The sequence below is a fragment of the Bubalus bubalis genome, chromosome 5 (assembly GCF_019923935.1).
Source record: "Bubalus bubalis isolate 160015118507 breed Murrah chromosome 5, NDDB_SH_1, whole genome shotgun sequence".
In the NCBI taxonomy this organism is placed as follows: domain Eukaryota; kingdom Metazoa; phylum Chordata; class Mammalia; order Artiodactyla; family Bovidae; genus Bubalus; species Bubalus bubalis.
In genome coordinates this window covers 132382640-132397687 of record NC_059161.1, presented here as the reverse complement: position 1 = coordinate 132397687, position 15048 = coordinate 132382640, and the positions used below count along the sequence as shown (strand labels likewise).

General features: G+C 49.2%; 2 protein-coding genes across 4 annotated transcripts; one reads left to right on the top strand and one right to left on the bottom strand.

Moving 5' to 3' along the window:
- The first annotated feature begins 51 nt into the window (after positions 1-51).
- Positions 52-11306, top strand: PSMD13 (proteasome 26S subunit, non-ATPase 13). Of its 3 annotated transcripts, XM_025287142.3 has the most exons (14): positions 52-297; positions 1532-1610; positions 5997-6031; positions 6113-6168; positions 6395-6438; positions 6623-6709; positions 6810-6914; positions 7166-7337; positions 8394-8473; positions 8550-8675; positions 9052-9114; positions 9709-9789; positions 9988-10104; positions 10817-11306. In XM_025287142.3, exons 1-14 carry the CDS (start codon positions 203-205, stop codon positions 10910-10912), a joined length of 1236 nt encoding a protein of 411 aa, XP_025142927.1. In that variant the 5' UTR covers positions 52-202; the 3' UTR covers positions 10913-11306. The 3 variants fall into 3 exon arrangements, with proteins under 3 accessions (XP_025142927.1, XP_025142928.1, XP_006046970.1); XM_025287143.3 differs by lacking the exon at positions 9709-9789; XM_006046908.4 differs by lacking the exon at positions 6810-6914 and having other exon boundaries at positions 86-297.
- A 399-nt stretch (positions 11307-11705) lies between these two features.
- LOC123333838 (cytochrome c oxidase subunit 8B, mitochondrial) lies at positions 11706-13307 on the bottom strand. The gene is made up of 2 exons (XM_044943936.2): positions 13116-13307; positions 11706-11872 (listed from the first exon to the last, which is right to left on the bottom strand). Exons 1-2 carry the CDS (start codon positions 13224-13226, stop codon positions 11771-11773), a joined length of 213 nt encoding a protein of 70 aa, XP_044799871.1. The 5' UTR covers positions 13227-13307; the 3' UTR covers positions 11706-11770.
- Positions 13308-15048: the final 1741 nt, after the last annotated feature.

The window sequence follows — 15048 nt, the reverse complement described above, 5'->3', positions numbered from 1 at the left end:
ATCCGTTACAAACCCTGGAGAGAACTGGGTCCAAAGCCAAGAGGCGCGGTTACTATGACAACCAGCCGGCGCCTAAAGCTGAGCCTAGTGCTCCCAGCTTGCCCCGCGTGACGCAGCGCCGGAAGTGAGTGAGCACTTCCGGCGGCCTCCCCTTCGCCCTGGCATCTCCGCGGTACTCATTTCCCCGGTTGTTCCTGCAGTCATGAAGGACGTACCCGGCTTCTTACAACAGAGTCAGAGCTCCGGGCCCGGCCAGGCCGCCGTGTGGCACCGTTTGGAGGAGCTCTACACCAAGAAGTGAGCGCCGAGCCGAAGGGCCGTGGGCCTCCTGGGATAGGAGAGCGACAGAAGGGACGGGGTGGGCCTGGATCTTGGTGGACTGAGGGCGCTCGGACCCCTGTGGATTGAATGGGGACAAGCTAGACAGAGAAGGTGTGCTGAGGGACCCGGAAGGCAGGACCGAGGAGGGAAAAGGGTGACATCCCACAGGACTGAGGAGGAGAGCCAGACTGGGTTTTGGGATCTAGCGTTCACTGCCTTCTGGACCTGTGACTGAACAGATACCGATATCTTACATTTAGCCTTGTCATAACCTACTGTTGTTTTTCTCAGCAGTCTGGAGAAACAAGACAAACCAGAGACCAGTGCATATTTTTCCCCTGTTGATTCTGCCACTAGTGACCAGTGGTTGCTGGCGTGCAACCCCTTCTCCGCGTGCCATGGCCCCTGCTTCCCTTGCGTTTCATATTGGGCTTTGTGCGCCTAGAAAGATCTTAGAGTATGGGTTTGTTTAGAAACAGGATGAATTTCAAACAGTATCAGTTGCTAAACAACAATCTCTTTTTAAATATAGAATAAAACGTTAGCAGTGGGTTAGTGATTTTTCACAGGAAAACACAGCTCTGGTAATGCTCCCCTGTTAACAACCTTAGCCTTTAAGCATTGTGTCTTTTGCATGGATATTCAATATGTGTTTTGATGATAGCAGCCTTCTGCTATTAGCAGATTTTGAGGGAAAAAAATCTTAGTTTTTGGCAAATAATTGCTTGTGTAGCCCTTTGTACTTTTCATGCATTTTACTTGCATTCTTAAGAATTAGCCTTTGCTTTCAAATGCGCTATGTCATTGTTTTAGAGATTTTCTGTATTAGCTCATTCAGTCCTTCATCCTATTCATAGATGAGGAAACTGAAGCTCAGTTTAAGCTCCTTCCCTGAGGTAGTCAGCTAATAAGTAGAAGAGCCAGAATTTCAAATTCCATACATATGATTCCAGACTTCTTGTTTCCAGTCAAGCCTTGCAGTAACCCTTTGAGGTAATCTAGAAAGATGTTCTCCATTTATAGCTGAGAAAAGAGAGTGATCTCTCGGTGACATAACCATTGAGTGGCAGAGACAGGGGAAGAACTAAGCTTTAAAAAGCATGTGCTTTAGCTTTCTTGTGTTAAACATTAGAGATGATAGGACCATCAAAGGTGAAGGTGTCTGTGACTGACGTTAGGTTATAGGTCTTAAGAGCCTTGTGTTTTTCAGGTTGTGGCATCAGCTGACACTTCAAGTGCTTGATTTTGTGCAGGACCCCTGCTTTGCCCAAGGAGATGGTCTCATTAAGGTAAATGATTTGCCATGCCATGTCACAGTATTGAAATATGCTCAAGTACTTTTTAAAAATAAAAGGTGGACTTGTCAATTATATATATATATGTCTACTCAGCAGTCACTTTATGTCAGGTACCATTCTGAGTGCTTTACACATCTACTCCTCATAACAACATTGGTAGATTAGTACTACTGCTATTCTGTTTTTCTTATGTAGAGGCAGACACCAAGAGCTTAAGTGACTCGTCATAGATCACAGCTGATACGTGACAAAGGAAGATTCAAACATAGACTTTCTAGCTTCTTCTACAACCCCAGCCTTGTCGACATCTGTACTTGTCGACAGCTGTTACGCCTGCCCTCTCTCCTCCTCCCCTCCCCCACCGACTCTGCTTGTTCCCCCAACACTGTCCTGGATAGTGTGGAGGATGTGCTTCACTGGGAGTGGGAGGCTCAGTATCATGGAATGCTGCTTAGTATCACGCTGCCTCTAATAGAGCCTTGTAGAATTTTGTCAACAGAAAAACACACTCTGCCCGAGCCTTTCCCAGATCCCCTGCTTTCCACCCCACAAACCCCTCCCTTTGCCCAGATTTGTATACTGGTAGACTACTGACTCGGAGAAGACAATGGCACCCCACTCCAGTACTCTTGCCTGGAAAATCCCATGAACGGAGGAGCCTGGAAGGCTGCAGTCCATGGGGTCGCTGAGGGTCAGACAGGACTGAGCGACTTCACTTTCACTTTTCACTTTCATGCATTGGAAAAAGAAATGGCACCCCACTCCAGTGTTCTTGCCTGGAGAATCCCAGGGACAGGGGAGCCTGGTGGGCTGCCATCTGTGGGGTTGCACAGAGTCGGACACGACTAAAGTGACTTAGCAGCAGCAGGCTACTGACTTGATGGACATGAGTTTGAGCAAACTCTGAGAGTTGGTGATGGACAGGAAAGCCTGATCTACTGCAGTCCATGGGGTCACAGAGAGTCGGACATGACTGAGCGACTGAACTGATCTGGGACTACTCTTTGAAATCTTTCCTGATATCTTTCTCCTTGATGCCTTTCTCTTGGATTCTGAATGAATCAGAGGTGTATAAATGCATTGGAACTGAAAGCTGGTTTGTAATGATTGTTTCAGTTATTTGCTTTAATTGTACTTATAGTGAAGCTTACCACTTTGATATTCCACCATCTGGGCTTCTAAGGTTTTCTTGTGGTTTATATCTGTCGGTTTGACATTTTACTACTCAAAGGAACTTGTAATCTTCTGTAAGCCTGGAGATTTTGCTGGCCATGCTATCTTCTGGATTATGTGAAAAAATGATAAATTAGAGCTGTCTCAATATTTATTCCCTAAGGTTCTGTATCATAGCGGTGGATAACTCATAACTGCTCATTTCTTTTTTTTTTTTTTGCTCATTTCTATTCTTTGGTTTCTTATCTTCAAATCACTTTCACCTCATAGCAAAATATTTGCTCAGCCTCTTGGGAATGTGACATCATATTTAGGTCAGTAGATTTGTTTGCTATTTCCTTGGACAAAATAAACCTTTAAAAAGTATTGGGCCCCAGCCCTCATCATTCTCAGATAGATAGTGTTGACAAAAATGCAAATTAATAATCAAAAAGGAATGGGGGGGGTTTATTTGAGCCAAATTGAGGGTTATAACCTGAGAGACAGACTCTCAGAATGCTCAGAGAACTGTGCAACATGTTAGGATAGAAACCAAGCCCCGGTCAAAAGCACAGTCATACACATGTGAGACACAGGGCAGTGCACCAGAATGACGTCCTGATCCTTTACATACAGTCCATCAAGGATGCACGGCCAGGTAGGGTCGTACAAAGAGAGCAGCAAGTCACCTTGACCACTACAGAGCTGGAAAAATAGGCCCTTCACTTAAGAAGTTACATTGTCAGAAGAAAGGAAGCATCGGTGTGTGTGGTGGAGCAGGCGCCCTAGTGCAGATGCGCAGTGCAGATGAGGGCGACAGGAGGCCCAGAGCAAGAAACGCACGCGTGGTTTTTCTTGTCCTGCTTAAAAATATGAATTGTTCGTATTCTTTATTAAGTTTTAAGTTTATATATTTTAGTGTTTAATATAAATTTATTTCATCAATAGTATTCATGAATTTTCAGTCCTCGGAAATAATTTTGACTTTCTAGACTTAGTGAACTTTTTGCCTTAGAGAGCTTTTTTTTTTTTTTTTTTTTTTTTGGTAATTTTATAAATCATAACATATCAGAGAAGTTGAAACACTCCCTCGTAATGATAAAGGTATCTTTCAAATAGTTGTCTGTAATGAAAAATCCACTTTATTACATTGATTCTTTGCCAGGTGCCTGATATAAATATCTAACTGGCTGCTACAGGTTCATTTTTCCCCCTAAGTTTTATTGAGAAATAATTGACATCTATGGACATGAGTTTGGGTGAACTCCGGGAGTTGGTGATGGACAGGGAGGCCTGCCGTGCTGCAATTCATGGGGTCTCAGAGTCCCACACGACTGAGCGACTGAACTGAACTGAACTTTGTTTTAGTTTAAGGGGTCCAGTGTAATGATCTGATGTACATATGTATGCAAAATGCTCACCACAGTGAATCTAGTTAGCATATCACCTCACGTTGTTCCTGATTGGTTTTTCTTGTGATGAGAACTTGTGAGACCCACTCTCCTAGCAGCTTCAGATGTGCTGCGCGGAGCGGTTAGCTGTCGTCGCCGTGCCGTGCGCCGTACTCCCCCGGACTTCGGTGCCTTATAGACGGGAGTTTGCACACTGACCTGTTCCACCTCTACCCCTGCTTCTGGCAGCTTTCTGCTTTCTGCTTTCTGTATGAGTTAGTTTCTTAGGTTCCACGTGTAAGTGAGGTTAAATAGTACTTGTCTTTCTCTGACTTATTTCACTTCACATAATGCCCTCAAGGTTCATTTGCGTTGTCACAGATGGCAGGACTTTCATTTTTTAGGCTGAGTGATATCCCATTGTGTATATATATTCACCACATTTTGTTTCACAGAGACATTTCCATCTTTCAGTCTTCATACCCAGGGGAACTTTAAATGCTCCTTATTCCAAAGTTGACTTGTCTGAGGGTTCCCTCTCCCAGCTTTGCCCATACTAGGCACTCCCTTTGCCACCCTGTTGCCTAGCTGTGAGCTCAGAGGTTGTCAGCAGCTCCCCTCTGTGTGACCTGCCCACACTGAGCAGGTCTGCAGTTCACTTGCAGATTTCTCAGACACACTGTCAACCTCACTGCCTTTGCTCCTCTCTCTTCTGTCATGACTACTCATGACCTCAGCTGTTCTGTCTCCTCAGTCATTTTCTTTCCCGTCCTCTTTGCATCCAGCCATGTGTATAAAATACAAATGTGGTTGTATGTGTCCACTGGTATAGCTTTGACTTTAGGATAGAGACCAAGGCCCAGTCTCTGTGTCCTTCCGAAGTACTTCTAAAACATAATGCAGTTACTTCTTTGGTGCTTTTGCGTATGTTTGTTCCTGTCTGGAATGGTGTCCCAACTACCCTGTCTACCACATCAAATTTGTCCACCTCTTATTGCTCTTCATTCCTTAAGGCTCAACTATCAGTTTCTGAAATAACCTTGGCAATCTCTCTCATTGGCTAATCCAGCTGTGTGCTTTTTTCCTTGCTTTATAACTCACAGTGTTGCCATTTGTTTGCAAGTCTGGCTTCTCCCCTAGGCCAGAAGCTCCTCAGAAGTTCGGTTTTCATCTTGTGCATTCTGTGCTGTAGTACTTAGTAAACAGTCTCAGTAAGTGCTCAAGTGTTTGCTGAGTGACTGTGATACTGGATAATGGGACATAATTAGCCTGCAACCTTCTGACTTCTGTTTAGTTAATGAGCCTTTCAAACGGATAGTCTGTTTTATTCAGAGTACTTTGGAGGACAAATAGATGAGTTGGTCCTTGGGAGAGTCTCATGGGACAAGGTTCTAATTCTAAATGCTAGGGGGAAAAAAAAACGAACTCTAGCTCTATTTGGCTGTGTCGGGTCTTAGTTGTGGCACTCAGAATCTTTCTAGAGTCGTGAAGAATCTTTGTTTAGGAACACAGGCTCTCTAGTTGTGGCACAAGCTCAGTTGTTGCAACACATGGGCTTAATTGCTCTGCTGCATGTGGGATCTTAGTTCCCCAACCAGAGGTTGAACCCATAACCCCTGTGTTGCAAGGTGGATTCTTAATGCCTCGACCACCAGGGAAGTCCCTAGTGGTGATCATTTATGTGAGCTTAATAAGGCCCAATTTGGGTCTTCTGTTACTCAGCACATACTTATGCGGTGCATGCTGTGTGATGGGTGTCATGCCAGTGTCTGAAGTCTTGATTCTGCAGAATGAAAGACATCTTGTAATTACTCTCCGTGTTTTGGTTCCACAGCTTTATGAAAACTTCATCAGTGAATTTGAACACAGGTAAAATTCTTTTGTTTGTTTTTGTTTTTGAAAATGAAGACATTGATTTGTTGACGTTCAAAGACTGGGTTTTTATTTCAGGGTGAATCCTTTGTCCCTGGTAGAAATCATTCTACATGTAGTTAGACAGATGACTGGTGAGTCTCACTTTGTTTCATAAAGGAGCAGATCCTAATGGTAATTAAAATGATCTCAAAGTATAAGTTAATTGAGCTTTTGGATTTCAATAGACAATATAAAATTCTGAGTTTTGTATTTTATGGTCTAAGCCTAAAGGTTATCCCACCTGTAAAGGTGGATACTTTACAGGTACAACAAGACACTCTGTTGGCAATGCTTCTGACTTTGGTCTTTCTTTTCTAGATCCTAATGTGGCTCTTAGTTTTCTGGAAAAGACTCGTGAGAAGGTAAACGTGACGTCTGAGCCAGATCTTTTAAAACATGTGAATTACAGTTTGTGTCTGTGCCCACTGTTCACAACTCTGGAGACCAGTGTGTCCGTGGTTGTGCATGTTAAGTCAGTGTGCAGATACCTTCCTTGTTACTCCACTGCCCACACTTCTGAGGGTCCCTCATTTCTGATGTCTTTAGGTGAAAAGTAGTGATGAGGCGGTGATCCTGTGCAAAACCGCAATTGGAGCTCTGAAGCTAAATATCGGTGACCTGCAGGTTACAAAGGTGAGATTGCCACAGTACAGATTGGTCGCTGTTTAAAACTGTAAGGGGAAAAAATCCTAATGTTCCTCTTCGTTTATTTTTAAATAATTTTAAATTACAGGAAAGTTGCAAAAATAGCACAGAAGACCCTCCTTTGCCCTCACCTCAGGTTGCTGTTCACATCGCTCCTCTTTGCCCCACCATTCTGTGCTGTGTGTGTGTGCATGTAGGTTCTTTTTTTTTTTTTTTTTTCAAAGCCGCTTAAGAATAAGTTGCTAATATGATGCCTGTTACCCTTAAACAGAGTTCTGTCCCTTAGGAGCACGTACATCCAGCAGGATACCACACAGGATGAACTGAAGTTTTCCATTTTAATGTAGCCAAATTTATCAGTCTTTGTGGTTTATGCTTTTCACCTTGTCATACGTTACTTGAAAAACGTTTAAGTTAGAAAGCATTCTTGCTTCCTGTGTATAGGAAACTATCGAAGATGTTGAGGAAATGCTCAGCAACCTCCCTGGGGTGACATCCGTTCACAGTCGTTTCTACGACCTCTCCAGTAAATACTATCAAACAATTGGAAACCACGCGTCCTACTACAAAGACGCTCTGCGGTTTCTGGGCTGTGTGGACATCAAGGATCTGCCAGGTAACGTGACCAAAAGGTCTGTGTCACATGAGGAGCTCGCTCACATGACCTAGCAGTTGTGACGTGCCTGAGGCAGCTGATCTCAGAAATTACCCAAATGTGTGTATTTCTTCTAGAAGAAAGCCCATGTGCTAGGAAGCGTTGTTTGAGCCTTAGTTTTCGCATTTGTTTTCAGCCTTTAATTCATTGACAGTGAGGCTGACCCTCATAGCCCCTTTACTGTTCCTGCTCCAGAACTGCTCCTTTCTGTGGTCTGCGTCAGTGAGACGTAGAGCGATGTGGACGCCTTGACCCCCCACAAGGCACCGTGACGGCCCTGAACCTGGGACTTTTGTCATGAAACGGAGATGCTACACCCAGGGCAGCAAATTGCAGACATCTCCCAAGGGTTTGGGGGTGGGGACTTTCGTCATGAAACGGAAGTGCTACACCCAGGGCAGTAAATTACAAAAATCTCCCAAGGGTTTGGGGGTGGAAGAAGAGTGACCAGCGACTTTGGGGGATAGTGCAAGAAAGACGTGTTTACAAAAGAAATTTTACCCTATTTTAACATACTTTAGATGTTGCAGAGTATACTGTTGAAGCTAAGGAGATGAGCAACTCCTAAAATTGTTAGTGCAGTTTTAATTGCTACATTTCAAGAAAAATATATTGGAAAAAGCAACTAATATGGTCAAGAGAATAAGGGCACAAAATGTAGGTTAATTCTAGTCAGAGGAGGCTAAACGTGGTGGCTCTAAGCTGGATAAGAAACAGTGCTGCTTCCACAGCAGGGGTGAGGCGCACACCCCACCAGGCAGTGGGTACAATGAAAATACAAGTAGATTCACACACACTTAGGTAAAAACAAGCAACGAATGCCTTTCCTACCAAAGCTGTATATATGGTTCCAGGTACAGTCTGAGTCAGTCCAGTACTTGAAACGAGATAACTGATGTTAGGGCTTTGTAATATAACCACTACAGAAAACAGTTTATTTCTTATGGGAGAATTCTGAAGCAAAACAGAACTGATTCTTAGGCCTGGAGTGTAACTGGAGGTGTGTTGTTGCCGTAGTGTCTGAGCAGCAGGAGAGAGCTTTCACGCTGGGACTGGCAGGACTTCTTGGCGAGGGAGTTTTCAACTTTGGCGAGCTGGTACGTGGACCAGGGGCACAGCTTCCTGAGCCCGGGGAGGCTGAGCTGCTGTCACTGACCACGTCTGTCCTCGCAGCTCATGCACCCCGTGCTGGAGTCGCTGAGGGACACGGACCGGCAGTGGCTGATCGACACCCTCTACGCCTTCAACAGCGGCAACGTGGAGCGATTCCAGACCCTGAAGACCGCCTGGGGCCAGCAGGTCAGTCCCGTGGGATCGGCTGTGTGCCTGGGGTCACTTTGCTCTCTAACCCTCACCCTTCCTGCCTTTACTTGTGCGGAGAGTCCTCTTGAAACGCCAGCATGCGCCTTGTGGTCCTGCCCCCTGGTGTTCGTGACAATGGCACAAATCTTACTTGGTAAATTCTTTGTCTTGGAAAATCCTGGGTCTTCAGCTAAGCACTCTTCTAATAATTTCCTGAGAAAAATGAAGTTCGCATCACTTGAAGCTAATAATGAGCCTCAGTGATCTAAAGTGGGAAATATTTGGGCCTGCCCAGTTTCTTTTTGCTCTATTGACGATTGTAGAAAGAATTTCAAAATCCAGGTTAGGTAACCGATGTTGTATTGCTTTACAGCCTGATTTAGCAGCCAACGAAGCCCAACTTCTCAGGAAAATTCAGTTACTGTGCCTCATGGAGGTAAGCAGGACCCAGGACCTACATGGTGACCTAAGACCCTGCCGGGAGCTGTGGGGCCCTGCAGACTCTGAAGGCCCTCGGGGTGCAGCTTAAGCTGTGGTGGTGGTTCTCCTGCCCCGCCCGCCAGCCACCTCTGCTCTTCCTCTGCCACCACTTGCTTTTTTTAGTTTGTATTTGAGCCTTAGCTTGGGTGACCCCTGCTCAGGGTGGGATTCCCCGTCCACCTGTGCTGAGAGAACTGCGGCCTGCCTTTGTTGGTCTGCCTGCCCTCTGTCCTGCCCTGGAACGTGAGCTTCTGGAGCACAGGCGCTTGGTGTTTCTGGCTCATCGCAGGGTTGCCCGCTCCACACACAGCCCTGGCACGTGGCAGCCTCAAGTACTCGTGCAGGAAATGAGCAATGACTGTTCTAGAAAATGACCATAAAGCCTATTTCACCTTCTCGTCTAGGAATGGGAAGCCTAGTCTGAGTTAAGATAATGTGACTAATACTAAGAAAGTGTTAGTATCTGGAGCACTGATAAGGTCTGTGTTTTCAGAGCAGTATTGACAAAAATATCTTTATCAGTTCTCTGACTTACAAAAACTTTTTTCAGATGACTTTTACACGACCCGCCAATCATAGGCAACTCACTTTTGAAGAAATTGCCAAAAGTGCTAAAATCACTGTGAACGAGGTATGTAGCTCTTAGACTCAGGATGCTGCAGCGGCAGAGCTGCTTCCTGGGGTCCAGACTCCGGTGTGAGCTCACCGCCCCTAGGCTCAGGTCACAGAGACACTGAGCCGTGCTCCCCTCGTGTTTCACAGCTGGCAGGGTCCACGGGGATGTGCGTGTTGGCGCCAGAGTGTCTTACACAAGCCCCTCTATGCGCAGGTGGAGTTGCTGGTGATGAAGGCCCTCTCGGTGGGGCTGGTGAAAGGCAGTATTGACGAGGTGGATAAGCGGGTTCACATGACCTGGGTGCAGCCCCGCGTGCTGGATTTGCAGCAGGTAATGTGCTTGAAATACAGAGTCACCTTCCTGGGTGTTCGGGGTTGTGTCTGTGCTGTCTTTAGTTTCCTTTGGATGGAAGCCATTTAGGAATAAAGCGTGGTTAGACAGGAGATTTCAGAGAATGAATCACTGCTCTGTGGACTGAGGGCTTTTCCGAGACCCTGGCTGAGCGCCAGCTTGAGGCCTGAGCCCTGCACGTAAGGCCTGCGATGCCGCTGCTGGTGGTGCCTGGCGATGCCTCCAACCCTAAGATGGCTTCCGAGTGAATACTCCTCTGGGTCTGTGATTTGAGCTAAAATCTATCTCATTTTTATTTTCTGGAAATTTAATCCTCTGGATTTCCTCTATTCTTGCCTGTTTTCTTTCATGCAAGTTTTTCTTAATGTCCTTCTGGTAAGAATTGACGGGGACAATCCCATCTCACACACCCAGTTCCCCCAGGTCTGATGTCCTTTTTAATAATGCTGCCCTAAAGAATTAGATGGACATTTAGGACTGCCCCATCAACTGCCATGATTCCCAAGCGCCTTAACACGCGTGTGTCCTGGCTTGCACGCCTTGACACGCGTGTGTCCTGGCTTGCACGCCTTAACGCGCGTGTGTCCTGGCTTGCACGCCTTAATGCGCGTGTGTCCTGGCTTGCACGCCTTAACGCGCGTGTGTCCTGACTTGCACGCCTTAACACGCGTGTGTCCTGGCTTGCACACAGATCAAGGGGATGAAGGACCGTCTGGAGTTCTGGTGTACCGACGTGAAGAGCATGGAGATGCTGGTGGAGCACCAGGCCCACGACATCCTCACCTAGGCCCCTGGCCTCAGCCCATCCCTGGAGAGGTGTTTCGTGGCGGGTGACCCAGGCAGCAAGAAGACCTGCGTTTAATCGGGGGTGGGAGTGGGAGTCAGTTTGGAGTATGGACTGTTCTTCCTGTGCACATTGTCACGGAGGACTGTCATTGACGAGGGAGCCAGCCATAGGCAAAAGCCTCCTTTCTGGATGCCGCTGTAGCCTGCAGTGGAGAAGGGTCACTGGGGCTCAGGTGAGGCAGCAGGAATGTGTGGATACCTCCAGGAATGGGGAGGAAAGCCCCTCATAGGTGGAGGGCACCCATTCCAGCATTGGCCTTCACTGCACCCACATGTGTGAATGGCTTCTCCAGTGCAGCTTGAGGATGTTTCTGTAATAAATGCCTTGCTCTGTCCTTTTTGTGGTTCAATTTCCTTAGGCTTAGCTCCCAGGTTAAGCCTATGCCTGAAGTGGTTAAAAAGCAGGAGATGGAACCTGGTGGAAATTTGGCTTTGGTTCTCACTGTCTACTCTGAGGAGAAGGCATCCCTGACCACACTGGCCATGGGGCAGAGCCAGAACAGAGGGTGGTGGGCACAGCAGCCAAGGAAGCGAGTGCTGCCTCTGTTGTTGCTCAGGGAGACGTGGTGTCTGTTTCCTTCTAATATGTGTCTTCCCATTGCCACCGAGCCAGCAGCTTCTGTGGCCCGAGTACCCCGGTGCTGATAGGAACCAGCTTTCCGACAGCCCAGTCCTGGGCATCCAGGGGGAGTGGGGGAGGTGCATGATGCACATACAGAGAATCACCAGAGACGTGAGGAAAGAGGAGGGCTTTAATCTGATCTTCCTGTCTGTGCCAGGTGTGGGGACCGCAGAGCCTTCATGCTGCTGAGCTCTTCTTGTAGTTATCCAGGTGGTACAGGACCCAGCCGGCAGGAAGCAGGAAGCTGAGGAACGTCACAGAGAGCCCAATGGCCTGCTCCTGGGTCGAGAAAACGCACACGAGTCCACTTGGCCCAGGCCCACTGCCTCTGTCCCTGGGGCTTAATCAGAGCAGGGTGAAGAGCTAGACACGCGGCCCTGCCCCTTGGCTCCTGCTGGACCCTTGGCCCAGCAGTGTTTGCTCCATCTGCCCCAGATAGCCTTATCTGCAAGATGTGAGCAGTGAGCACTGCCGTGGTAACGGAGGACAGCCTACTGGACTCTATTCTCTGGGTGGGGCCTTTTATCACAGCCCCACCCTCTGCCTGAGAGCCCGGCCTGTTCCTTGACCTTGAGCTCCTTCCCACTGAGCATGATGTGCACCCTCCCTTCTGGTTACCTGCGGACTTGTGCATGTCAGGTGTGGTGTCAGGTTGCTTGGAACAAGTCCAGGGCCCTTTCTCTGAGTGGTGGTCCTGTTCAGAAGCCTGGGTGGGATTCCCTATACGTGTGTGTGTGCACGTGTGCGCACGCGCATGCATATACATACGTGGAGGCCACGCCACCTGGCACCCTGTGTTCTCAGCGGCTGCACCCTTGGAGCCCAGTTCTAAAGCACCAGCTATATTTCACCTTCATTGTTTCCTCCTGAAACAGCCCAGACTAGTCGCCCCACCCCTCCCCGGAGTGAATCATGACGCCAGGTTTGAGACCAATCCTTCCTTACTGACTTTTCACTCCCAGAGATTTAAGCAATGTTGGCCCAGAATAGGGACTGAAGGCTGGGTTCAGATCTAGTCCTATGACCTTGGGCGGTGACCTTGGCTTATTTATGCTTAAAATAGAGATAGTTGTTGACTGTCCTGGAGCCCCAGGGTCGCAGGTTTGCATTTTCACCTGGGCTCTCACAGACCCTCAAAGCAGCCCACTCTTTGCTTTTAATAGGTGGTAAAGCGAGATGCCCTGGGCACCCCCCGACCTCAGCCGGCAGCAGTGTTTACAAGCGGGGCCTGAGAGCAGAGGGCCCCTGCCCACCGACTGACTGCAGCTTTGGGAGCCTGGCCTGTGGGCGATGGCTGCAGGGACCCCATTTGGAAACTTGGGACACTTCCAGCCTGGTGCTCCTGAGACTGAGCACCAGGGTCCCCTCTGTAAGCAGGCCTGAAGGAAGCCCCTCTCCCCTCTGCCTCCTGCCCCAAACCCACCTCATCCTGAAAACATCTCAGGACCACCCACTCGCCCTGCCTGGGGTAGGGGGCTCCCACCCCTCACCCCCCACTCCCCACTGCCTTGGTGGGACCTACCTTCGGAGAAGTGGGTGTTTTGGCTGGCTTGGCAGTGATGTGTGCCTTAGGGACCACCCAACCCCTCAGTGGGGCTTGCAGCAGCCTGCCGGTGGGGGCCAACCTCAGCATAGTTGTAGGGCTGAGCTCCTTAGTCTAGTGAAGTTCCGGGTGTGCACACGGTGTGCCCTCTGCTCACTTGGTTGCTGGAGCTTTTTATAGCTCACGGAGGCAGCTGCAGCTGTCCCCTCCTGTCACAGGGCTTGGCAGAGGGAAGCCTGCTTGGAACAGAGAGAAAGGGCCTCAGACCAGCAACTCCAGGCCCAGCCCCTGCTATGGCTCTCGAGGGGGCCTCAGCCTCTCTGGAAAGGATGTTCACTTCTTTGTGGGGAAGGAGCTCAACAAAAGAGCAGGACCAGAGAAGTTGGTTTGAGAAGGCAACAGGGAAAAGTGACATAATTTAATAAGAGTTAACCCTAAATATCTGGGAAGTCAGCAGGCAGTGCGCTGTGGAGCTACTCTGAAGTTCTCTGACGCCGGAATTCCTGGTTGAATGGTCAGGCCTTCTCTACCTGAACGTACTGGGCAACCCTGCTCTACCCTGGGCACAGCCCGGGTCTAGCCCAGAGGCCGCTGTTCCTCAGGGGCTGGGCTGCGGAGGAGCAGAGGGGAAGTTCAGCAGACAAGACACTTTGAGGATCTGCCTCCAGGCCCACGTGCAGGGACAGGTACTCAGGGCTGAATGCCCTGGGTCGGCACCACCTGCTGGCCCCCGGGAGGTCGCTGTAGCGCTGCCGGTCACTGCGTGTGAGCTGAAGCCTCTTTCTCTTACTTCTGCAGGTGATGAGCTATTCATTCCCTCCCACACCAAACGCTGCTTAGTGAGTTTGTTTTCACACTGAGAGTCTTCCACAGTCCTGTGCAACATACCCCTCACCCCCTGCAGTGAAAACCCTGTGCTAATTTCCCTGAGAGAATGGAAGTGGCCAGAGGAGACCGCTGCCTGGCCCGTCAGTGTCCTCTGGAGAGCAGAGAGCCATCCGTGGGGCCCAGTTAGCCAGTGCCCTCAGACTGCCTTCTGCCAGAGGCCAAAGGTGTCATCTGTCCTGGCCTGGGGCTCTGAGTGCCTAACCCACTGAACCCACGCCTGCCCTCCCCACCCAGCCTCCACAGGTGCTCCCCAAAGCAGCCAGGATGCGCCTTCCAGAGTACTCAGGTCTCTGCACAGCTCTGCCCAGAACCCTCCAGCAGGGCCCAGAGGCCTGAGCGGTCTGACCGCTGCCACCTGGCCCTCCCTGCTCCCCTTGCACCCAGCACTGGCCTCCTGTCCTGTCCTGGACGTGCCACACCCTGACCCACGCCGGTGCCTCAGTCTGGGGGCCTTCCCCTCAGCCTCTCATGTGTCTTCAGGGCATGCAGGCCCTGAGCAAGTGATGTCTCCTCGGACGTATCTTGTCAGGCCCACAAGGGCAGGGACTAGTGCGTTCACCACTTTGGGGCCCAGAGAAGGTTTTCAGTCAATGTTAGATGGATGGAGGGTGGGGAAGGAAGGGATGGGTGGACGAGTGGGCAGCTAGGAGGCTGGGCGGAGCCTCAGTTCTGCACCGCTGAGGGTTAAGCTGGAGGAGTGCAGAGTCCGAGATGATAGGAAACTGTGGGGTCACGACCCACCGTCAGAATGACTAAAAGGTTGTTGGTGACAGTGAGCAAGGCCACAGCCCAGAGTGTGTTCCTCAGCTGTCTCCAGACCAGGCAGTGTGGGTGTGAGCCCAGGCGCCAAGCAGGCCAAGCAGCAGGACGTCTCACCACGTTGGTCCTAAGCCCCAGACTTAGCATTGGCCTCCATCCTCATGAACGATTACACCCTGATGGTGACTGATGATGTGACTGCATTCCCCAAGGAACATCAGTTTACCTGTTCTTCCCTGGGGGCTACACCTGTTCTAAATGTGGG

Coding starts and splice junctions, on each gene's coding strand:
- PSMD13 (XM_025287142.3), top strand. CDS start 203: ATGAAGGACGTACCCGGCTTCTTACAACAGAGTCAGAGCTCCGGGCCC. Junction 6,915..7,165: donor TGTGCTGTGTGTGTGTGCAT/GTAGGTTCTTTT, acceptor TCCTGTGTATAG/GAAACTATCGAAGATGTTGA. Junction 10,105..10,816: donor GCGTGCTGGATTTGCAGCAG/GTAATGTGCTTG, acceptor GCTTGCACACAG/ATCAAGGGGATGAAGGACCG.
- LOC123333838 (XM_044943936.2), bottom strand. CDS start 13,226: ATGCTGAGGTTGGCCCCCACCGGCAGGCTGCTGCAAGCCCCACTGAGG. Junction 11,873..13,115: donor AAACACCCACTTCTCCGAAG/GTAGGTCCCACC, acceptor TTCTCGACCCAG/GAGCAGGCCATTGGGCTCTC.